Consider the following 23,818-nt stretch of genomic DNA (forward strand, 5'->3'; position numbering starts at 1 on the left):
CCAAACTCATAATTCCTGGGAAGAGGACTCAGGCTTCTAGGAACAAGGTTACCGCTTCTAGGAACAAGGTTAATCGGATTATACCTTTGAGAGGCGGGGTGAAATGTTTGAGGCTATGGCTGGCTGAAGACAGTCTGGTTGTGGGAGTAGAACTGGCAAGTTCTCCGGGTCTTCGTCTGTGGCAGCAACGAAGTGTAGCAGACAGCTATGCGGGAGCCTGATGTGATCTTAGTGACCAAGTTAAGCCTGCAGTATGTGAGTATTGAATGTAAGACTAACGGGGTATGGAGCGTTGTAGTAATCATTCAGTATTAGGGACTTAGGCGGAAGTTACGAGTGCAGGTGGTGAACGCGGAGGTCAAGTGGGTTATGGATATTGGGTGTTTATTTAACTAAATAGAGTATGTTAATATGTTATTATTTGTCAGAGTCTATTCTTTGTAATTAAATGAGAAAACCCGACGGCCTTTAAATACCTTCCATATGTTCCCTCATTGTGTTCCTGTACAAACCTAGGGTACACCTCAAGGGTCTGGTGTGTGTAGAAGTACACGGTAGTAGAAACGGTTGCTGAGGCAAGGTGTTATGTGTGGTGTAACCGCTGTGTTCGGAATGAACCGCGGTTCAGTGTCACGACACTTATACTTATTTATTATATTCAATGTTATTCAACGTTTGTTTCAACTTAAGATTTATTTTTATTACTAATTTCATATTGTTAAATCATGTAAATATTAGAGCCATGTGTGTCACACGATTTTGTATCATACAATTATTATTGTTAGCAAGGAAAACTAAAATAAAATGTAATAAAATATACAAACCCATTTTAGGCTTTTGCTCAAACCTCCAAAAATATTAATTTAAGCCCACAGTGTTATTTCTCAATATGTAAGTGTAGACCTTGGTTGGTAAATATATACGTTTTAGGCCTACGGTGTTAGAATTACTCATAATCAAATAACTACCCAAATATTATAAGACAAAAGAAAATATTGTAAGCACAACTAATATTTTGGCTAATAATCAGTAGCACAATAGAAAGCCTGCAAATAAATTAATATTTTAATATAATTATAAAATTGAAACAAAGAGAGTTAGTGAAAATGATTAAAATAAATACTGAAGCTCAGTGAGTCTTATCATCATTTTGCTCCACAGGGAGCGTAGCTGACGGTTTAGTCAATAGATGGCGCTGTTATAGTGGTCTTGGCAGCTTTTGTGGGGAACTTTCTACCTTTCCCATAAAGTGTTTGGTGTTGAGTCAACGAGGTGCCCGGCCCACCGTTAACCCTCAGTCATTCCACTGTTATCTGTGTAGTACCTTCTCTCACACTTTAAGTGTTGTTAAAGGTTGGTTTTAAGTGAAATGTAAGATTGAGTTTATTACTGATATAGTTTTTATTGTAATTGGTAGTTTAATACGTATTAATTTTATTGTTATGGGTTAAAAATAGTATATTATTAATAATTAGTTTGTATGCTTAGGACATTATCCAGTTTATCTTATTAGTGATGTTGAAAGAATACGGTAGAAGTATCTAATAGGTGGAGATTCGTCAGATCCTTAAATTTAGTGATATATTCGTTTAATGGAATATTTTAGGCTTAACCACTACTAGACTTATAAGTATAAAATGAAGTATTTTAAGCGTGGTATACTTGACTATACCCTGGACTTGGTCTGCAACATAAAATGAAATCTATTTATAAAGTAGTAATGCTTTAAGAAAAATACTTAATTAAATTACTGAAGGTAATTCCATATGTAACTAAAATATATCTCCTTTGTTATGAAGACCTGAAATATCTTTAGTCGGTTCATGATGGCCTGTTTAATCAAATGATTGTGCTTCAAATATCCATTATATAAAGTTCAACTCCTAATTGAATGAAAATTCTATAGTATTAAGCTTCATAAATTATAGTCTCGGCAGTTAATAATTGAATTAAAGTTTTTTTTTTTTTAATATACCAAAGTATGCTTTAACTATCGGTACGTGGCCATGCTTTTCTGTGACTCGGCAACCTTCCCTGTCCCTTTGTCCTACCCACCATTCCCTCATCCCCACCATTCCGCACTCTTGTCCGATGCCTTTCCAAATGGTCTGATGTTCCCATTACTAAAATATAAGTTGAATGAAATATGAAGAAAATAAAAATTAACTATACTCGCGAAATAAACGGTATGGTAAACACTGAATTCCAACACAAATCGCACAAAATAAATTAAAAATAAATGAAAGATGTATCAAAGCAATGGGAAACGGAGGGAACTACATTTTTAGTATAGCAAGTGTTCTTGCATGCAACAGGTGCTGTTTGTGAAGAAAAGCATAGTTTTACCGGTCACGGGTGTGGCATCTATACTTTTACTTACAAAATTAACGGTATGGTAAACGCGCCTAGATTCCAACACAATGTCGCACAAAAGATAAAAAATATCAAAGTGTAATGAATACTTTAAATTTAATATCTTTATAAATAAAAAGTTAATCTATAAAAATTTGATCAATGCAATCGGACACATTGAAATATTTAGTGTAGCATGAATGCTGCTATTATGTTTAACTGAGTGACATTCTTCAAAAACGCATGTTTTTACCAGTTACAGGGGTGGCATCTATATAGTAGGTATATAGATGCGCCTATTCTAATGCAACATTGTCAAAATTTCAAAGCAATCGGTAAAGAACTTTCGGAGATTAGCGAATTTAAACAAACATTTCCATTTTTATTTGTATAGATTTAGCATTGACAGGCATTATTGAAAGGTTAACAATCTTTATAAAAATGTTCGTTTCTTCAAAATCTCTAATCGCCGAAAGTACTGCACAGATTGCTTTGAAAATTTTCAAAAAACGTTTAGTTCGCATCAGAGCAGGTTTCAGTATACATACTATAGATGTCACGTTTGTGACTGTAAAAAAAAAATTCTCATTGTTATTTCATGTGGGGGAAATCTTCAAAACCTCTTCACCAATTGCTTTCAAATTTTGACAACATTCCATTCAAATGGGTGTCTTTTTATACATTTCCTACCTGTACCCGCCACTCGTTGCTGTGGCTCGGTCTGGTTATATGGAAAAGAGTGTACGTTTCTAAAATGTTTAATTTCATAATACTTGTGGGTATACTATATTTTTACTTGTTCTATTATCTGTAGATAGTCTGGTTTACAGACTCTAGAACACGCAACATATAATTGTCCTTTATGAGAAGCCTTCCGTGTCTAGATATAAACTGCACAATTCTGAAGGTTGGCCCTGAACTTTGTTGGTGATTACAAACGACAGTCGAATAAAGTTTCAATATCTTAAATTGAAATGACATCTGTTGGAATGGTAGGAATCGGAGGAATGAGGACCTCTTCACCTTTGAAAGGTACTGTAAAGATTGTTGCATCTAAGACGTTGCTAATTATAATTTTTTTTTTTTTTTTTACTGATAGGCACGTGCAGTTGTAAAGCATTAGTTTGATATTTCACATGAAAATTGGCACGCAGATTTTAAATTGCCGTACGCGTGATGGTATCCCTGATAGTTAATTCAAAAATTGTTGGATAACTAACTGCTTCCTCAACAGTGTCGACGGACTTGTATCGAGGAATTACAGGTAATGTTTGCCTGAGGTCTCCTGCAAGAAATATTAGTTCCCAAATTGGTTTGTTTCAATGCAAATCTTGTAATGATCGATAGTCTCTAACGATTTTTTGTGGGCCATTATGCATTCATCCCAAACGGTTTACATTTCTGCATTAGTTTACCCATGCCGGATGCTTTGGAAATGTTGCCCGTGGGCATTTCAATGAATTGCATGTTCAATAGCAATTTCGAAGTAGCAGTTCTTCCGCTTGGTAACAATGTCGTAGCTATTCCGGATGATGCAAGAGCTAGGGTATGACATTTTGGGATCTAAATCCTGCTGGAATAAATCTAATTAGGAAGGATTTACAGTTCCTCCTGGCGCACCTAAGATGTCTCCAAACTCTTTATTGACAGTTTTAATTATTTGATTGTAAATGCTTTTTCGCTCGAGCGTTAGCTTAAGAATATTTGATTGCACACATAACGGATCACTGGTGTTGTGATCTTGTTCACGACGCAATTCTACATCGAACGAAAGGTAGTAAATAGTCGGTAATGGCACTTCCAATTGATTTAGAACTTTGTTCGTGATTTCTAAGCACAAATCTTCAATCATTATCAATGCTTCGTTTTCGATTTTTAGTGTGAAATCAATGTTCATATTTGATTTTTCCTTAATATTCGATGAATATTTTCAGCCATGTGCGATTTATTTCTCCCATAACTGTTGGAGATGGAAAGCCGGTGGTCAATGATTGCAAACAATGCACGAATTAAATTTGGATGTGACGTGTTGGACGCGTCATTAATGCATACATCCCAGTGTTGGTCGTTCTTCAATAAATTCGGAGCATGACATGCCCTACGGAAATTGGCATGTGTTTCGCTGTTGACAAATCTCAATGGCTGGAAAGAAGTTGATCCGGGCACATTTACCAACAGCATGTGAAGCATGCATCTTTATTAGGATGCACAGTGTAGTCTGTATCTTAGTTTATTTGAATATGCCAGGTTGTCCGTCGACAACCTGGTCGACGGTCTCCTGGTTTGTGTCGTTCAAATGATTTTCTAGACATCCCATGTGTAATACGTATGCACTTCAGAGCAGTGTTTTTGCAAATTCATCATTTTGACATAACGTAAAGAGAGCAGTTTACGTCGTAGCCGGTGGATTCATGGCTGTTGTACATTTGAAACTGTAAAATAAACGTGTTGTCCATTTTCTTGTTTTCAAAACAAACGTAATACTTACGAACTATTTAAAATCAAACGCAGATAAATAGACACGGCTCAATTTTGCCACCAATTGCACTAAAAAATATGAAGTTAAAAAAAAAATGAAAAACAATGAAAAAAGAAACAAATAAGCTACTCGCAAAATGAACGGTATGGTAAACTCGGATCGATCCCAACGTCACGCAAAGTAATTAAATAAAAATGAAAATAAATCTACTAAAATTCAATATCAATGAAATTGAAAACATTGAAATGGAATCGAAACATATTTTGTATATAGTGTTGCTCTAACGTGCAACAGATGGCGCTTTAAAAAAAAACTGTTTTACCTGTTACAGGCGTTTTATCTAAATAGTAAATCTATAAAAATACGCACGTGCTACAATGGAACGTAGCTTCAAAATTTCAAAGCAATTGTGGAAGAACTTTCAGATTACAGCATGTTGCTCTTACATCCTACAGATGGTGCTGTTTTTCCAATTTTTTTTTTTTTTTTTTTTTTTGTCATGAGCGAGACATGTATATAGTAGGTGTATATAAAAACACTCGCCTATTTGAATGCAATGTTATCAAAATTTCAAAGCAATCGGTAGAGAGATTTCAAAGATTTCACTCGCGTTGGAAAACAGATTTTCAAAATAAAAGCTTTTTTCCCGTCAGACATGACATCTATATAGTATGTATAAAAACCTGGTCGGATGCGAAAGAGACTTGGTATGAAAATTTCAAGGCAATCGGTGAAGAACTTTCGGAGAGTAGAGATTTTGAACAAACGAACATTTATATTTTTATTTATAGATACCACCCCTGTGACAGGTAAAAGCATATTTCAGTTTTTGAAAAACGGCGCCATCTGTTGCACATAATGGCAATATGCACGCTATACTAAATGTCAAGAATTCTTTCAATGTTTTGGATTGCATTGACAAATTGTATTCATAGATTTCAATTTATTTTAATTATTAGTCATTTTGACATTGTGGGAATTGAGCTGTTTACCCTACAGTTCATTTCCTAAGTATAGATGCCACATGTGACGGGTAAAACTTTTTCTTGGAAAAAGTGCCATCTGTTGAATGTAAGAGCAACATAAATGCTTCACTAAATGTTAAAATTCAATTTCAATGTTTCTGATTGCACTGATAAATTGAATTTTCCTAGATTTTGATGTATTTTAATTTTGATTTAATTTTTTTGTATGAATTGCATTGGAATTGGTCTGGGTTTACTAGACCGCTCATTTCATGTGAATACTTTATTTTTTCATCTTCATAAAATGTTACTACATTTTTTCAGTGATGGGAACATCAGACAACTTGATGTTTCCCAATTTTCTTACGTGAACTTCAAACCATTTGGAAAGGCATCGGACGAGAGTGGAGGATGATGACAGAAGTGAGATGGTGTGAAGGATGAGGGGACAGGCGTTTGGGATTGGGGGGGGGGGGGAATGGAGAAGGGCGGGAGGACAGAGGGACACGGGAGTGGGGCATGGTGGGAAGGAAGGAAGAGGGGATGGAGTGGGGAATGGTTGGGTGGCCAAGGAGATGGGTGAGGGGGGAATTTAACAGGTAAGGTTGCTGAGCCACAGCAACTCGTGGCCGGGTACTGCTAGTTAAACATAACGTTAAAGGCCTTGGCAATAACTATTGAGTTATCTAAATGGGACGTTAGTTTGTACCTACACTTCAGGTTAAGTTATTAATAGAACTGAATACTTTGCCTAATTCAAATTATGAATTTTAATAAACTAGTCTTTAAACATGGTGTCATGCTTTTATATATCTAATGTGGAAAGTGTGCCTGGGCGTTCATAAATTGCTTAACAGTAAAGTCTCGTTGAATTGTCTAATGTTGAAGCACCTAGATAGCTTGCCTTATGGACGCCTCGGTGTCCCATAATCTTCCCCTAACTACCTTCCGAACCATCTTTATTGTCCGGCTTCAAAAATCTTGATTTAACTAAAATTGCTGTACTAGTGACAAATTCCAAACATGCCTCTCGTTGTCGGTTATTGATGAACTTCTCGGTGTTATAACGTCAGTTGTGTTAAAAATTCAAAAGTAAATCTGATGACTTTTGATCATGGTGGTTAATGACACTATTGTAACTTTTGATTAAATACTGCATTTTTTTTCTGTACAGATGGCGGTATTTGCTCTACTCTTCCTCGGTTGTATCGCCCAGGTAATTACTATATTATACCGTATTCTCAAATAATAAAAAAAAATGTAGGAGACTAATAATTGCTCCCCAACAGATCCAGGGTCAGGCATACCAACCTTACGGCACCCACGCGCCCCTGCCAGTCGTCACCCCCACAACCTCCACCATCACCACTGAGGTTGGTAACAATGACATTACCCTTCTTAACCAACCTGTTGTATATACATTAACACTTCGTAATGGTGTGTAATATTGCAGACTACCCTGACCCACACTCTGCGGGAGACTACAACCTCTGACGTCTGGGTTACTGAGCAGACAGCGATCACCCTGACAGTCACCCAGACCACCACCCAATGGGAGTTTGTTCCCCAGCAGCCACAGACGGTGACCTCTGTGATAAGGGTCACCTCCACACCGGTAGTGTTGGTGACGGCTACGGTGGGGGTCTACCCAGTGAGCACAATGGTCTCCGTCTACAGTCAATTCGTCACCACAACAGATACTGTTAAATACTGGCAGACCATCACCCACGTGGCTGTCACTCACGAGGTAACTATGTAGTCTTGAACTTGTGCAAGTGTTCTCTAAATTTATTACACAAACGTCAATAATGTTTGTAATTACAGATCCAGACGGTCCCTGTGGTATCTACACAAGAACTTGTGCAGGATATAGTAACTACCATTACGCAAATAGTAACTACTACGGTTACTTCCACCACCGCCAGATACTATGCTTAAAGATGGATTATAGATAATTGGCACAAAGTATTGTAATAAACATTTTAAAACGGTAAAGTGTTTTGTCTAATAATAGAAAGTGTTTGGATTTGAAATCAAAGAGAAATAAAATCTTTGATTACTTGTATTAGTAGTAGACTCCCTCGTAACTATGGAATACCTCTGGTTACTATTCGTCAAATTACTAGAAGCAATGGCGTCTTCAAGTTTCCTCCTCTCCCCCTGCCCGTTCAGCTCTTTGTCGCCGTGTGGGGGCTTAGTGGGCGGCTGCCGGAGTGTGATGCTCCTTGGGACAGTCCTCTGTCCTTTTCTAGCCTTGAGCTCCTGCTGCCGTCCTCTCCAATTCTGCTGGGCATCTTTTCCTTTTCCTTCTGTTTCGTTTTTTCTCCCCCTCCCTCTTCTCCTATCTGCTTGCCGTTTCCTGCTGACCTTTTGCTCGTTCTGGTTCTTCCCTTGGACTTCTTCTATTTTGACGCCCGGGTGCATGAGGAGGCATACTCTTGCACCCGTAGAACTGTAGTACCCGACGTAGAGAGCGAGGGGAACCTTTTATTGTCAATCCCCCTTTCGTCACTGAACCCGATCTCGACGGACTGTCGGTTTCTTAAGGTGGCGTTTGTGGGGCGTATACTCACGACGCACCCCTACGAGGCCCCGACAAGATCGGCGATAGCTTCTTGTTGGGTGTCCTGCCTCTAATTGTGGCTCCATGGTGGGTGTGGGGGCACATTCGTGAATGAATTCTTCTTTTCGTCAAGATGATAACCCTGTTTCGGCTTCTGGTTTACCTTCTCAGGCTCTTGGGGTGGGCGACCAAGCCCCCGAGTCGGTCCGTATTGGAAGACCGGGCTCTGTAGCCTCCGCTCCATTGGGCCCCGACCTTGCTTCTCCTTTGGCCTCTCTGACTCCTTCCCCTGGCTCCCCTCCCTCCTCTGTGGTTGGGTCGAACCGCAAGCCCCCAGTGGTGACTACCTCGTCCCCTGGCGCGGCTCCTTCTCTAGTTGTAACTACTGCGCCTTTTAACCCCTCTCTCTGGGGATTCTCACCGCCGTCCTCGCCACGGCCGCCCTCGCTCGATTCCTTCCAGTCCTGCTACCTATCAAGCCTTGTTTGGTCCCGCTTCGTGGGCCAAATATTTTGATCTCCTCCCTCTTGATTCTGCGCCTCCTGACGATTTCTCCCTCCATCGACATCTCATTGATTCCGTGGATGCCTCCATTACTTAAAACCCCACTCGTCTTGGTACACGTGTCGTTGCTGCTCCTTCTCAGGATGCTGCTTCCCGCTTGGCTGCCTTATCCTGCCTTGGCGAGACGTCCGTTCGGGTCTCGAAGAACGCTCAGTTGAATGCCAGTGTTGGCACTATTTTTGCTCCCGCCCCCATGTTGCGACCGGTGTTCGGGACCTGCGCGACTGCCACGACGATATTCGACATATCCTCGCTGCCCAGGGCCATTCTATTCTCCAGGTGGACAAGTTTACTCGTCCCCCTCGTGGTAGTCGCCGTCAACCCCTCCGGGTTGAGAAGATTACCTTTAATGGTAGGACCCTTCCACCCTCTGTCATTCTTGCTGGTGCCAGGTGCTCTGTCCAGGAGTACATTCCTTCTCCTCGGCTCTGCAACAAGTGCTGGAGGTTTGGGCATGGTGCCCTCCGCTGCTCCGGGACTCTCTCTCTGTCCTTTGTGTGGTGGCGAAGGTCACTCTAAGTCGGAGTGCACTTCTCCCCAGGCTCGTTGCCTCAACTGCGGTGAAGCCCATCCTACCTTCTCCCGTGTGTGTGTCCATTACAAGCTTGAGGCAGCCGTCCTCAACTTGAAGCACCGGGAGCGTTTATCTTTTCCTGAGGTTCGCCGGCTCCCGCCTTATGCTAATATCTCCTATGCTCGCGTGTTGCGCTCTTCCTATCCTCGTCCTTCCCGCCTACCTCAGACTCGCAACTGTTTCCGGGCCTTGGACCCTGATGCGCCCACTGCCCCTCCTCTGTTCCTTTGGGTTCTCTCCCAAAGGATCCTCCTCCTGGTCCTCTATCTGGGGTTCCCCTTCCTTCTACCCGGTCTGTCGTGTCTTCTGTGTCTTCTTCCTCGTCCCCCTCCGATCCTCCTTCCCATCCTTTTCCTCCATCTATCGGCTCTCCCCACCGCCTGTCGGTGCGGGCGGATGTCCATCGCTCTCCTAACGGCCGTCGTGTGTGCTCTCGTTCGGCTTCTCCTGTTGACACTGGAATCCGTTGCCCGGTACGTAGTTGCTGGGACACCGGTCTCTTTAAGTCAGAAGCGTAAGCCTAGCTCCTCTCCTTCCTCTTCCCCGGCGGGTAAGAAGGCTTCGCTTTCTTCCTCGGCTCCTCCTGGCTCTGTTGCTCCTTCCCCTCCCGTTTCGGTGCTTGCGCCCCCTGTTCCTGCTATGGAGGTTTCTTTGGCCCCTGCTTCCCTTTCGGTTGCTGCTCTTGCTGGGGTGCGCTCCCCTCTTTCTACTCCCCCTCTTCCTGCTGCTGTCCTTGACTGCTCCTCTCCGTTGTCTTCTCCTCCTCCTCCGGACCCTGCCCGCCCACCTCTGATCTGTTCTCCCGTTTCCTTCCCTCCGTCTTTGCTCAGTTTACCCATGCCCCCTAACCCTGACTTTGCTGACCCTGATCCCGACCCTGATATTCTTTAACGTGCTCTGTTGCTCTTCCGCCTTTGTTTCTTCCTTGTTCTGTTTTTGTCCTTTCTCTTCTCGTCGTTGTCCACTCTTCAATGGAACGTTCGAGGTTATTACGCCAATTTCCTCGAACTCCAACTTCTAATTTCGCGGTTTTCGCCCCTTTGTGTCTGTCTCCAGGAGCCAATGCTTGGTGCTCGTCCTGGTCGTTTTCGTGGCTATTCCTTTCCCCCCCCCCCCCCCCAGCCATTGCTGGGGCTTCTAATTCTTCTGCTCTCTTGATTCGGGATGAGGTTCCCTTTGTTCCTTTACTTTTTCCTTCGCCTCTCCATTGTTCTGCTGCTCGTATCTGTGGGGAAATGGTACAGTTTGTTCCATTTGTCTCCCCCCGAGTGTCCCGCGCTCTACCTGATTTGAAACACCTCCTAGACTCCTTGCCGGAGCCTGTGCTCCTGCTGGGTGACTTCAATTGTCGTCATTCTCTTTGGGGTGACGTTCTGACGAATACCCGGGATCGCCTCCTTGAGCCGTTTCTCTCTTCTTCCCTGTCTCTTCTGAATTCTGGTGAGCCCACTCATTTGGACTCTCGAATTCGCACCCTTTCTTGTCTTGATCTTTCTCTCTGCTCTTCTTCTCTTTACTTAGATTTCACGTGGCAGGTTCTTGATGACCTCCATGGAAGTGATCATTTCCCCATCCTTGTTTCCTTTTTCTCTTTTCGCCCTTCCCTCTTTCCCTATGTGGCAGTTTGCTAAGGCAGACTGGACCCTATTTACCCTCAGTGCTGCTCTCTCTGACCTCTCCCTTCTGCCTCTCTCTCGCGCTCTCCGACTTTCTCCGCTCTATTCCTCGCTCTTCCTCTCTGGGTCCACGGAAGTGCGTTCCCTGGTGGAATGCGGACTGTGCTCGGGCTGTCCGCTGTAAGCGTGCAGCCTGGAAGAGGCACCGCCGTAGGCAGACGACCGATTCTTTTCTTTTCTTTCGCCCCCTCCCCGCTCAGCTCGTTGTCGCCGTGTGGGGGCTTGGTGGGCGGCTGCCGGAGTGTGATGCTCCTTGGGACAGTCCTGTCCTTTTCTAGCCTTGTGCTCCTGCTGCCGTCCTCTCCAATTCTGCTGGGCATCTTTTCCTTTTCCTTCTGTTTCGTTTTTCTCCCCCCTCTTCTCCTATCTGCTTGCCGTTTCCTGCCGACCTTTTGCTCGTTCTGGTTCTTCCCTTGGACTTCTTCTATTTTGACGCCCGGGTGCTTGAGGAGGCATACTCTTGCACCCGTAGAACTGCAGTACCCGACGTCGAGAGCGAGGGGAACCTTTTATTGTCAATCCCCACTTCGTCACTGAACCCGATCTCGACGGACTGTCGGTTTCTTAAGGTGGCGTTTGTGGGGCGTATACTCACGACGCACCCCTAGGAGGCCCCGACAAGATCGGCGATAGCTTCTTGTTGGGTGTCCTGCCTCTAATTGTGGCTCCATGGTGGGTGTGGGGGCACATTCGTGAGTGAATTCTTCTTTCGTCAAGATGATTACCCCTGCTTCGGCTTCTTCTCGTTTACCTTCTCAGGCTCGTGGGGTGGGCGACCAAGCCCCCGAGTCGGTCCGTATTGGAAGACCGGGCTCTGTAGCCTCCGCTGCATTGGGCCCCGACCTTGCTCCTCCTTTGGCCTCTCTGACTCCTTCCCCTGGCTCCCCTCCCTCCTCTGTGGTTGGGTTGAGCCCCAAGCCCCCAGTGGTGACTACCTCGTCCCCTGGCGCGGCTCCTTCTCTCGTTGTTACTACTGCGCCTTTTAACCCCTCTCTCTCTGGGGGTTCTCACCGCCGTTCTCGTCACGGCCGCCCTCGCTCGATTCCTTCCAGTTCTGCTACCTATCAAGCCTTGTTTGGTCCCGCTTCGTGGGCCAAATATTTTGATCTCCTCCCTCTTGATTCTGCGCCTCCTGACGATTTCTCCCTTCATCGACATCTCATTGATTCCGTGGATGCCTCCATTACTTTTAACCCCACTCGTCTCGGTACGCGTGTCGTTGCTGCTCCTTCTCAGGATGCTGCTTCCCGCTTGGCTGCCTTATCCTGCCTTGGCGAGACCCCCGTTCGGGTCTCGAAGAACGTCCAGTTGAATGCCAGTGTTGGCACTATTTTGCTCCCGCCCCATGTTGCGACCGGTGTTCGGGACCTACGCGACTGCCACGACGATATTCGACATATCCTCGCTGCCCAGGGCCATTCTATTCTCCAGGTGGACACGTTTACTCGTCCCCCTCGTGGTAGTCGCCGTCAACCCCTCCGGGTTGTGAAGATTACCTTTGATGGTAGGACCCTTCCACCCTCTGTCATTCTTGCTGGTGCCAGGTGCTCTGTCCAGGAGTACATTCCTTCTCCTCGGCTCTGCAACAAGTGCTGGAGGTTTGGGCATGGTGCCCTCCGCTGCTCCGGGACTGTCTCTCTCTGTCCTTTGTGTGGTGGCGAAGGTCACTCTAAGTCGGAGTGCGCTTCTCCCCAGGCTCGTTGCCTCAACTGCGGTGAGGCCCATCCTACCTTCTCCCGTGCGTGTGTCCATTACAAGCTTGAGGCAGCCGTCCTCAACTTGAAGCACCGGGAGCGTTTATCTTTTCCTGAGGCGAGGCGCCAGGTTCGCCGGCTCCCGCCTTATGCTAATATCTCTTATGCTCGCGTGTTGCGCTCTTCCTCTCCTCGTCCTTCCCGCCTTCCTCAGACTCACAACCGTTTCCAGGCCTTGGACCCTGATGCGCCCACTGCCCCCTCCTCTGTCCCTTTGGGTTCTCTCCCGAAGGATCCTCCTCCTGGTCCTCTGTCTGGGGTTCCCCTTCCTTCTACCCGGTCTGTCGTGTCTTCTGTGTCTCCTTCCTCGTCCCCCTCCGATCCTCCTTCCCATCCTCTTCCTCCATCTATCGGCTCTCCCCGCCGCCTGTCGGTGCGGGCGGATGTCCATCGCTCTCCTAACGGCCGTCGTGTGTGCTCTCGTTCGGCTTCTCCTGTTGAGACACTGGAATCCGTTGCCCGGTACGTAGTTGCTGGGACACCGGTCTCTTTAAGTCAGAAGCGTAAGCCTGGCTCCTCTCCTTCCTCTTCCCCGGCGGGTAAGAAGGCTTCGCTTTCTTCCTCAGCTCCTCCTTCTGGCTCTGTTGCTCCTTCCACTCCCGTTTCAGTGCTTGCGCCCCCTGTTCCTGCTATGGAGGTTTCTTTGGCCCCTGCTTCCCTTTCGGTTGCTGCTCTTGCTGGGGTGCTCTCCTCTCTTTCTACTCCCCCTCTTCCTGCTGCTGTCCTTGACTGCTCCTCTCCGTTGTCTCCTCCTCCTCCTCCTCCTCCTCCGGACCCTGCCCGCCCACCTCTGATCTGTTCTCCCGTTTCCTTCCCTCCGTCTTTGCTCAGTTTACCCATGCCCCCTAACCCTGACTTTGCTGACCCTGATCCCGACCCTGATATTCTTTAACGTGCTCTGTTGGTCTTTCGCCTTTGTTTCTTCCTTGTTCTCTGTTTTTGTCCTTTCTCTTCTCGTCGTTGTCCATTCTTCAATGGAACGTTCGAGGTTATTACGCCAATTTCCTCGAACTCCAACTTCTGGTTTCGCGGTTTTCGCCCCTTTGTGTCTGTCTCCAGGAGCCGATGCTTGGTGCTCGTCCTGGTCGTTTTCGTGGCTATTCCTTTCTCTCCCCCCCCCCCAGCCATTGCTGGGGCTTCTAATTCTTCTGCTCTCTTGATTCGGGCTGATGTTCCCTTTGTTCCTTTACTTTTTCCTTCGCCTCTCCATTGTTCTGCTGCTCGTATCTTTGTGGGGAAATGGTACACAGTTTGTTCCATTTATCTCCCCCCGAGTGTCCCGCTCTCTCTTCCTGATTTGAAACACCTCCTAGACTCCTTGCCGGAGCCTGTGCTCCTGCTGGGTGACTTCAATTGTCGTCATTCTCTTTGGGGTGACGTTCTGACGAATACCCGGGGTCGCCTCCTTGAGCCGTTTCTCCTCTCTTCTTCCCTGTCTCTTCTGAATTCTGGTGAGCCCACTCATTTGGACTCTCGAACTCGCACCCTTTCTTGTCTTGATCTTTCTCTCTGCTCTTCTTCTCTTTACTTAGATTTCACATGGCAGGTTCTTGATGACCTCCATGGAAGTGATCATTTCCCCATCCTTGTTTCCTTTTTCTCTTTTCGCCCTTCCCTCTCTTTCCCTAGGTGGCAGTTTGCTAAGGCGGACTGGACCCTGTTTTCCCTCAGTGCTACTCTCTCTGACCTCTCCCTTCTGCCCCTCTCTCGCGCTCTCCTCCTTTTTCATGACACTGTCTTCGACGCTGCCCTCCGCTCTATTCCTCGCTCTTCCTCTCGGGGTCCACGGAAGTGCGTTCCCTGGTGGAATGCGGACTGTGCTCGGGCTGTCCGCTGTAAGCGTGCAGCCTGGGAGAAGCACCGCCGTAGGCAGACGACCGATTCTTTTCTTTTCTTTCGGAAAGCGAGTGCGGTGGCCCGTAGGGCCATCCGTACGGCTAAACGTGAATGTTGGGCATCTTATGTCTCGACAATTACGTCCGAAACCCCTCTGGCCCAGATCTGGAAGCGTATCCGCAAGATAGCGGGCAAGTTCGTTCCCGATGTTTCACCGGTCCTTCACCTCCATGATACTCTTGTGGCGGACCCGTTGCAGGTCGCTTCCGAACTGGGTTCCCACTTTTCTTCTGTTAGCTCTGGTCTTCATCTTCCCCAATCTTTCCTTCTTCGTAAACCTGTCCTTGAGTCTCGTCCTTTAGATTTCTGCACTCATCTTCAGCTTCCCTATAATGATCCCTTCTCTCTCTCTGAACTTCGTTCTGCCCTGGCCCTCTGCGGTTCTACGGCGGCGGGCTCCGATGGTATTCATTATGAGATGCTTCGCCATCTCCCTCCGAGCACGTCTCAGTATTTACTGAGTCTGTATAATCGGATCTGGGAGTCGTCGTCAGTCCCTGAGGACTGGCTCGATGCCGTTGTCCTCCCTGTTCGCAAACCAGGGTCTCTGGGTACTTCCCCTAAGGACTTTCGCCCTATTGCTCTCACAAGTTGTGTCTGCAAACTCTTTGAACGTATGGTTAACGTTCGTCTGATGTGGTTCCTGGAACACCATCACCTCCTCTCCCCTTCTCAATTTGGTTTCCGCAAGTGCCGCAGCACGACAGATGTCCTGGTGAACTTGGAGGTCTATATACGTACTGCTTTTGCTGCGAAGACCTCCGTTGTTGCCGTCCTTTTTGACCTAGAAAAGGCTTACGACACCACTTGGCGTTATCATATCCTATCTCAACTTCACTCTTTTGGCCTTCGTGGTCATCTCCCTCTCTTTCTCCGCAGCTTCCTCTCTCGTCGTTCCTTTCGGGTGCGCCTTGGTACCGCTCTCTCTCCCCCTTTTCAGCAATACGAAGGTGTGCCCCAGGGTAGTGTTCTGAGCACTACTCTTTTTCTGGTTGCCCTCAATGGTCTTCTTTCCTCTCTTCCTTCTGGTGTCTTCTCCGCTCTCTATGTCGATGATCTTACCCTTTGTTGTCAGGGTGATGATTCGCCTCTCCTTCAACGCCGGCTTCAACTTGCGATTGATGCCGTGTCGTCTTGGGCCACAGGTCATGGCTTCAGGTTCTCTACTTCTAAGACTTGTGCCATGACTTTTACGCGGAAACGGGTTGTTCTTCGTCCCTCTTTGTCACTTTATGGTCATCCCCTTGAATACAAAGATTCCGCGAAGCTTTTGGGGTTGTTCCTTGACACTCGTTTGTCTTGGTCTCCCCATATCTCTTACCTCCGTGTTGAGTGCTCTAAGTCCCTTACCCTCCTTCGGGTCTTGTCCCATACTTCTTGGGGGGCAGATAGGCGCACTCTCCTTGCTTTACATTCCTCTCTCGTCCTGTCTAAGCTCGATTATGGTTGCCCTGCTTACTCGTCTGCTTCTCCTTCTACTCTTCGCCGTCTTGATGCTTTGCACCATACTGGGTTGCGCCTCAGTTCTGGTGCCTTTCGTTCGACTCCCGTCCTTAGCTTGTATGTTGACACTGGCTTCCTGTCTCTCCAGGACCGCCGTGATCGCTACTGTCTTCGCTATCTTGCGCGGTCCTTGCAACATCCTTCCTCTCGTCTCTGTCGTGCTTTAACTTTTACCCCTCCTGCGGTTCCTGTTCCTCTTCACCACCTCCCTCTTTCTGTCCGGTTATCTCGCCTGCAGGATTCTCTTTCCGTTCGTATTTCTGATGTTTCTCCTCGTGTTGTTCCTTCTTTGCCCCCGTGGAGGGTCCCTCTTCCGCGGTTTTGTACATCCTTGACTCGTATCACTAAAGCTTTTACCCCTCCTACAGTTCTAAAACGCCTTTTCCTCGAGCACTTTTCTTCTCACTCCCGCTCCGTTTCTGTCTTCACCGATGGGTCTAAGTCAGCGGACGGTGTTGGCTACTCTGTTGTTTTTCCTGATCGCACTTATATGTGTCGCTTGCCTCCGGAGACTAGCATCTTTACAGCGGAACTTTATGCTATTCTCTATGCTCTTCGTCTCCTGCTTTCTCGTTGTCAGTCTTCCTTTGTGGTTGTTGTTGACTCTCGTAGTGCCCTCATGGCTCTCGGGTGCTTTAATCCAGTTCATCCGGTAGTTGTCGAGATCCAGCATTGGCTGTTTCTCGTTCACAGCAATTTTAAGTCGGTTGAGTTTTGTTGGGTTCCCAGCCATATTGGCGTGTCTTTAAATGAGCGTGCGGATGCTGCCGCTAAGGAAGCTGTCCGCTCTTGTCCCATCTCTCGTAAAGGCATTCCGTATTCCGACTTTTACCCGGTTATCCATTCCTCAGTCCTTACCCGTTGGCAGGCTTCTTGGTTGTCTGTTACTGGTAACAAGCTACGTACTCTTAAATGTTGTGTTTCCTCGTGGCCGTCCTCCTTCCACCGTAACCGGCGGTGGGAAACAGCTCTAGCGAGGTTGCGTATTGGCCATACTCGCTTAACCCATGGTCACTTGATGGAGCGCCGCCCTGCTCCTTATTGTCCTAGTTGCATTGTCCCTCTTACGGTCGTGCATGTCCTTCTTGAATGTCCTGACTTCCAGGACGAGCGTGTGTCTTGCTTTCCGACCGCCCCTCGCGGTCACGTGTCCCTCGATAGAATTCTTGGTGACTCGGATACTTTTGATATCGTTCGCCTTATGCGTTTTTGTTCTCGTATTGGCATCCTTGGTGATATTTAGCGCCCTCTGATTATTTTGCGTATTTGATGGTGCTACATAGCCTTCCCGGTTTGGTGCCTTCTTTTGATAATTACTTACTTACTTACTTAATGTGGTTCCTGGAACACCATCACCTCCTCTCCCCTTCTCAATTTGGTTTCCGCAAGTGCCGCAGCACGACAGGTGTCCTAGTGAACTTGGAGGTCTATATTCGTACTGCTTTTGCTGCGAAGACCTCCGTTGTTGCCGTCCTTTTTGATCTAGAAAAGGCTTACGACACCACTTGGCGGTATCATATTCTATCTCAACTTCATTCTTTTGGCCTTTGTGGTCATCTCCCTCTCTTTCTCCGCAGCTTCCTCTCTCGTCGTTCCTTTCGGGTGCGCCTTGGTACCGCGCTCTCTCCCTCTTTTCAGCAATACGAAGGTGTGCCCCAGGGTAGTGTTCTGAGCACTATTTTTGTGGTTGCCCTCAATGGTCTTCTTTCCTCTCTTCCTTCTGGCGTCTTCTCCGCTCTCTGTCGATGATCTTACCCTTTGTTGTCAGGGTGATGATTCGCCTCTCCTTCAACGCCGGCTTCAACTTGCAATTGATGCCGTGTCGTCTTGGGCCACAGGTCAAGGCTTCAAGTTCTCTACTTCTAAGACTTGTGCCATGACTTTTATGCGGAAACGGGTTGTTCTTCGTCCCTCTGTCACTTTATGGTCATCCCCTTGAATACAAAGATTCCGCGAAGCTTTTGGGGTTATTCCTTGACACTCGTTTGTCTTGGTCTCCCCATATCTCTTACCTCCGTGTTGAGTGCTCTAAGGCCCTTACCCTCCTTCGGGTCTTGTCCCATACTTCTTGGGGGGCAGATAGGCGCACTCTCCTTGCTTTACATTCCTCTCTCGTCCTGTCTAAGCTCGATTATGGTTGCCCTGCTTATTCGTCTGCTTCTCCTTCTACTCTTCGCTGTCTTGATGCTTTGCACCATACTGGGTTGCGCCTCGGTTCTGGTGCCTTTCGTTCGACTCCCATCCTTAGCTTGTATGTTGACACTGGCTTCCTGTCTCTCCAGGACCGCCGTGATCGCTACTGTCTTCGCTATCTTGCGCGGTCCTTGCAACATCCTTCCTCTCGCCTCTGTCGTGCTTTAACTTTTACCCCTCCTGCGGTTCCTGTTCCTCTTCACCACCTCCCTCTTTGTCCGGTTATCTCGCCTACAGGATTCTCTTTCCGTTCGTATTTCTGGTGTTTCTCCTCGTGTTGTTCCTTCTTTGCCCCCGTGGAGGGTCCCTCTTCCGCGGTTTTGTACATCCTTGACTCTTATCACTAAAGCTTTTACCCCTCCTACAGTTCTAAAACGCCTTTTCCTTGAGCACTTTTCTTCTCACTCCCGCTCCGTTTCTGTCTTCACCGATGGGTCTAAGTCAGCGGACGGTGTTGGCTACTCTGTTGTTTTTCCTGATCGCACTTATGTGTCGCTTGCCTCCGGAGACTAGCATCTTTACAGCGGAACTTTATGCTATTCTCTATGCTCTTCGTCTCCTGCTTTCTCGTTGTCAGTCTTCCTTTGTGGTTGTTGTTGACTCTCGTAGTGCCCTCATGGCTCTCGGGTGCTTTAATCCAGTTCATCCAGTAGTTGTCGAGATCCAGCATTGGCTGTTTCTCGTTCACAGTAAATTTAAGTCGGTTGAGTTTTGTTGGGTTCCCAGCCATATTGGAGTGTCTTTAAATGAGCGTGCGGATGCTGCCGCTAAGGAAGTAAGTAAGTAATTACCAAAAGAAGGCACCAAACCGGGAAGGCTATGTAGCACCATCAAATACGCAAAATAATCGGAGGGCGCTAAATATCACCAAGGATGCCAATACGAGAACAAAAACGCATAAGGCGAACGATATCGAAAGTATCCGAGTCACCAAGAATTCTATCGAGGGACAGGTGACCGCGAGGGGCGGTCGGAAAGCAAGACACACGCTCGTCCTGGAAGTCAGGACATTCAAGAAGGACATGCACGACCGTAAGAGGGACAATGCAACTAGGACAATAAGGAGCAGGGCGGCGCTCCATCAAGTGACCATGGGTTAAGCGAGTATGGCCAATACGCAACCTCGCTAGAGCTGTTTCCCACCGCCGGTTACGGTGGAAGGAGGACGGCCACGAGGAAACACAACATTTAAGAGTACGTAGCTTGTTACCAGTAACAGACAACCAAGAAGCCTGCCAACGGGTAAGGACTGAGGAATGGATAACCGGGTAAAAGTCGGAATACGGAATGCCTTTACGAGAGATGGGACAAGAGCGGACAGCTTCCTTAGCGGCAGCATCCGCACGCTCATTTAAAGACACGCCAATATGGCTGGGAACCCAACAAAACTCAACCGACTTAAATTTACTGTGAACGAGAAACAGCCAATGCTGGATCTCGACAACTACCGGATGAACTGGATTAAAGCACCCGAGAGCCATGAGGGCACTACGAGAGTCAACAACAACCACAAAGGAAGACTGACAACGAGAAAGCAGGAGACGAAGAGCATAGAGAATAGCATAAAGTTCCGCTGTAAAGATGCTAGTCTCCGGAGGCAAGCGACACATATAAGTGCGATCAGGAAAAACAACAGAGTAGCCAACACCGTCCGCTGACTTAGACCCATCGGTGAAGACAGAAACGGAGCGGGAGTGAGAAGAAAAGTGCTCGAGGAAAAGGCGTTTTAGAACTGTAGGAGGGGTAAAAGCTTTAGTGATACGAGTCAAGGATGTACAAAACCGCGGAAGAGGGACCCTCCACGGGGGCAAAGAAGGAACAACACGAGGAGAAACATCAGAAATACGAACGGAAAGAGAATCCTGCAGGCGAGATAACCGGACAGAAAGAGGGAGGTGGTGAAGAGGAACAGGAACCGCAGGAGGGGTAAAAGTTAAAGCACGACAGAGACGAGAGGAAGGATGTTGCAAGGACCGCGCAAGATAGCGAAGACAGTAGCGATCACGGCGGTCCTGGAGAGACAGGAAGCCAGTGTCAACATACAAGCTAAGGACGGGAGTCGAACGAAAGGCACCAGAACTGAGGCGCAACCCAGTATGGTGCAAAGCATCAAGACGGCGAAGAGTAGAAGGAGAAGCAGACGAGTAAGCAGGGCAACCATAATCGAGCTTAGACAGGACGAGAGAGGAATGTAAAGCAAGGAGAGTGCGCCTATCTGCCCCCCAAGAAGTATGGGACAAGACCCGAAGGAGGGTAAGGGCCTTAGAGCACTCAACACGGAGGTAAGAGATATGGGGAGACCAAGACAAACGAGTGTCAAGGAATAACCCCAAAAGCTTCGCGGAATCTTTGTATTCAAGGGGATGACCATAAAGTGACAAAGAGGGACGAAGAACAACCCGTTTCCGCGTAAAAGTCATGGCACAAGTCTTAGAAGTAGAGAACTTGAAGCCATGACCTGTGGCCCAAGACGACACGGCATCAATCGCAAGTTGAAGCCGGCGTTGAAGGAGAGGCGAATCATCACCCTGACAACAAAGGGTAAGATCATCGACATAGAGAGCGGAGAAGACACCAGAAGGAAGAGAGGAAAGAAGACCATTGAGGGCAACCAGAAAAAGAGTAGTGCTCAGAACACTACCCTGGGGCACACCTTCGTATTGCTGAAAAGAGGGAGAGAGCGCGGTACCAAGGCGCACCCGAAAGGAACGACGAGAGAGGAAGCTGCGGAGAAAGAGAGGGAGATGACCACGAAGGCCAAAAGAATGAAGTTGAGATAGGATATGATAACGCCAAGTGGTGTCGTAAGCCTTTTCTAGGTCAAAAAGGACGGCAACAACGGAGGTCTTCGCAGCAAAAGCAGTACGTATATAGACCTCCAAGTTCACCAGGACATCAGTCGTGCTGCGGCACTTGCGGAAACCAAATTGAGAAGGGGAGAGGAGGTGATGGTGTTCTAGGAACCACATCAGACGAACGTTAACCATACGTTCAAAGAGTTTGCAGACACAACTTGTGAGAGCAATAGGGCGAAAGTCCTTAGGGGAAGTACCCAGAGACCCCGGTTTGCGAACAGGGAGGACAACGGCATCGAGCCAGTCCTCAGGGACTGACGACGACTCCCAGATCCGATTATACAGACTCAGTAAATACTGAGACGTGCTCGGAGGGAGATGGCGAAGCATCTCATAATGAATACCATCGGAGCCCGCCGCCGTAGAACCGCAGAGGGCCAGGGCAGAACGAAGTTCAGAGAGAGAGAAGGGATCATTATAGGGAAGCTGAAGATGAGTGCAGAAATCCAAAGGACGAGACTCAAGGACAGGTTTACGAAGAAGGAAAGATTGGGGAAGATGAAGACCAGAGCTAACAGAAGAAAAGTGGGAACCCAGTTCGGAAGCGACCTGCAACGGGTCCGCCACAAGAGTATCATGGAGGTGAAGGACCGGTGAAACATCGGGAACGAACTTACCCGCTATCTTGCGGATACGCTTCCAGATCTGGGCCAGAGGGGTTTCGGACGTAATTGTCGAGACATAAGATGCCCAACATTCACGTTTAGCCGTACGGATGGCCCTACGGGCCACCGCACTCGCTTTCCGAAAGAAAAGAAAAGAATCGGTCGTCTGCCTACGGCGGTGCTTCTTCCAGGCTGCACGCTTACAGCGGACAGCCCGAGCACAGTCCGCATTCCACCAGGGAACGCACTTCCGTGGACCCCGAGAGGAAGAGCGAGGAATAGAGCGGAGGGCAGCGTCGAAGACAGTGTCATGAAAAAGGAGGAGAGCGCGAGAGAGGGGCAGAAGGGAGAGGTCAGAGAGAGTAGCACTGAGGGAAAATAGGGTCCAGTCCGCCTTAGCAAACTGCCACCTAGGGAAAGAGAGGGAAGGGCGAAAAGAGAAAAAGGAAACAAGGATGGGGAAATGATCACTTCCATGGAGGTCATCAAGAACCTGCCATGTGAAATCTAAGTAAAGAGAAGAAGAGCAGAGAGAAAGATCAAGACAAGAAAGGGTACGAGTTCGAGAGTCCAAATGAGTGGGCTCACCAGAATTCAGAAGAGACAGGGAAGAAGAGAGGAGAAACGGCTCAAGGAGGCGACCCCGGGTATTCGTCAGAACGTCACCCCAAAGAGAATGACGACAATTGAAGTCACCCAGCAGGAGCACAGGCTCCGGCAAGGAGTCTAGGAGGTGTTTCAAATCAGGAAGAGAGAGCGGGACACTCGGGGGGAGATAAATGGAACAAACTGTGTACCATTTCCCCACAAAGATACGAGCAGCAGAACAATGGAGAGGCGAAGGAAAAAGTAAAGGAACAAAGGGAACATCAGCCCGAATCAAGAGAGCAGAAGAATTAGAAGCCCCAGCAATGGCTGGGGGGGGGAGAGAAAGGAATAGCCACGAAAACGACCAGGACGAGCACCAAGCATCGGCTCCTGGAGACAGACACAAAGGGGCGAAAACCGCGAAACCAGAAGTTGGAGTTCGAGGAAATTGGCGTAATAACCTCGAACGTTCCATTGAAGAATGGACAACGACGAGAAGAGAAAGGACAAAAACAGAGAACAAGGAAGAAACAGGCGAAAGACCAACAGAGCACGTTAAAGGATATCAGGGTCGGGATCAGGGTCAGCAAAGTCAGGGTTAGGGGGCATGGGTAAACTGAGCAAAGACGGAGGGAAGGAAACGGGAGAACAGATCAGAGGTGGGCGGGCAGGGTCCGGAGGAGGAGGAGGAGGAGACAACGGAGAGGAGCAGTCAAGGACAGCAGCAGGAAGAGGGGGAGTAGAAAGAGAGGAGCGCACCCCAGCAAGAGCAGCAACCGAAAGGGAAGCAGGGGCCAAAGAAACCTCCATAGCGGGAACAGGGGGCGCAAGCACTGTGTGACGATAATCTCCTTCAAGAGATTGAGCCTGCTCTTCCCTCCAAAATTACGTCTTCACAATTATATAAAAAGACTATGGAAGAAATGTCCAACAACGACAACAACACCAGCACCAGCAAGGCTTGCCAGGGTGAGCAGAAACGTATGCATCCAGCCACCTGTTCGAACTCCAACCACCAAACTACCCGTTGATCGCTACGGCTCCGCTGATTGGTCGCCGGTCTGGCTGCACCTGCCTCGCCCCCCCCAATACTACCTGATGTCTGGGGTCGCCCCAACATCAGTCCTCAGAATGTTCCGTGCTTTCGTAGCCAGCACTCCTCCCAGCTAGACTCTAGCGTGTACTGAGAGAGGTGGTGGCTTTAAGCCAATATTCCAGCACCTCCCACTTAACTTTTGTTGCACTTCTTGT

General features: G+C 47.6%; 1 protein-coding gene across 4 annotated transcripts in view; it reads left to right on the forward strand.

The window, feature by feature from the left end:
- Positions 1 to 7,791, forward strand: part of LOC123750011 (uncharacterized) — a 101,703-nt gene extending 93,912 nt beyond the window's left edge. Inside the window, exons 1-5 of one of the 4 annotated variants that reach the window (XM_045732138.2) lie at positions 1,239 to 1,353; positions 6,971 to 7,012; positions 7,086 to 7,169; positions 7,250 to 7,543; positions 7,621 to 7,791. In XM_045732138.2, the coding sequence (XP_045588094.1) occupies positions 6,971 to 7,012; positions 7,086 to 7,169; positions 7,250 to 7,543; positions 7,621 to 7,734 (534 nt within the window). In that variant the 5' untranslated portion in view covers positions 1,239 to 1,353 and the 3' untranslated portion in view covers positions 7,735 to 7,791. Of the gene's footprint in view, positions 1 to 1,238; positions 1,372 to 6,192; positions 6,220 to 6,970; positions 7,013 to 7,085; positions 7,170 to 7,249; positions 7,544 to 7,620 lie in introns of those variants that run through there. The other 3 variants (XM_069305169.1, XM_069305168.1, XM_069305170.1) reach the window with 3 other exon arrangements.
- The last annotated feature ends 16,027 nt before the right edge of the window (positions 7,792 to 23,818 follow it).

The sequence above is a fragment of the Procambarus clarkii genome, chromosome 54, assembly GCF_040958095.1.
Source record: "Procambarus clarkii isolate CNS0578487 chromosome 54, FALCON_Pclarkii_2.0, whole genome shotgun sequence".
Classification (NCBI taxonomy): Eukaryota; Metazoa; Arthropoda; class Malacostraca; order Decapoda; family Cambaridae; genus Procambarus; species Procambarus clarkii.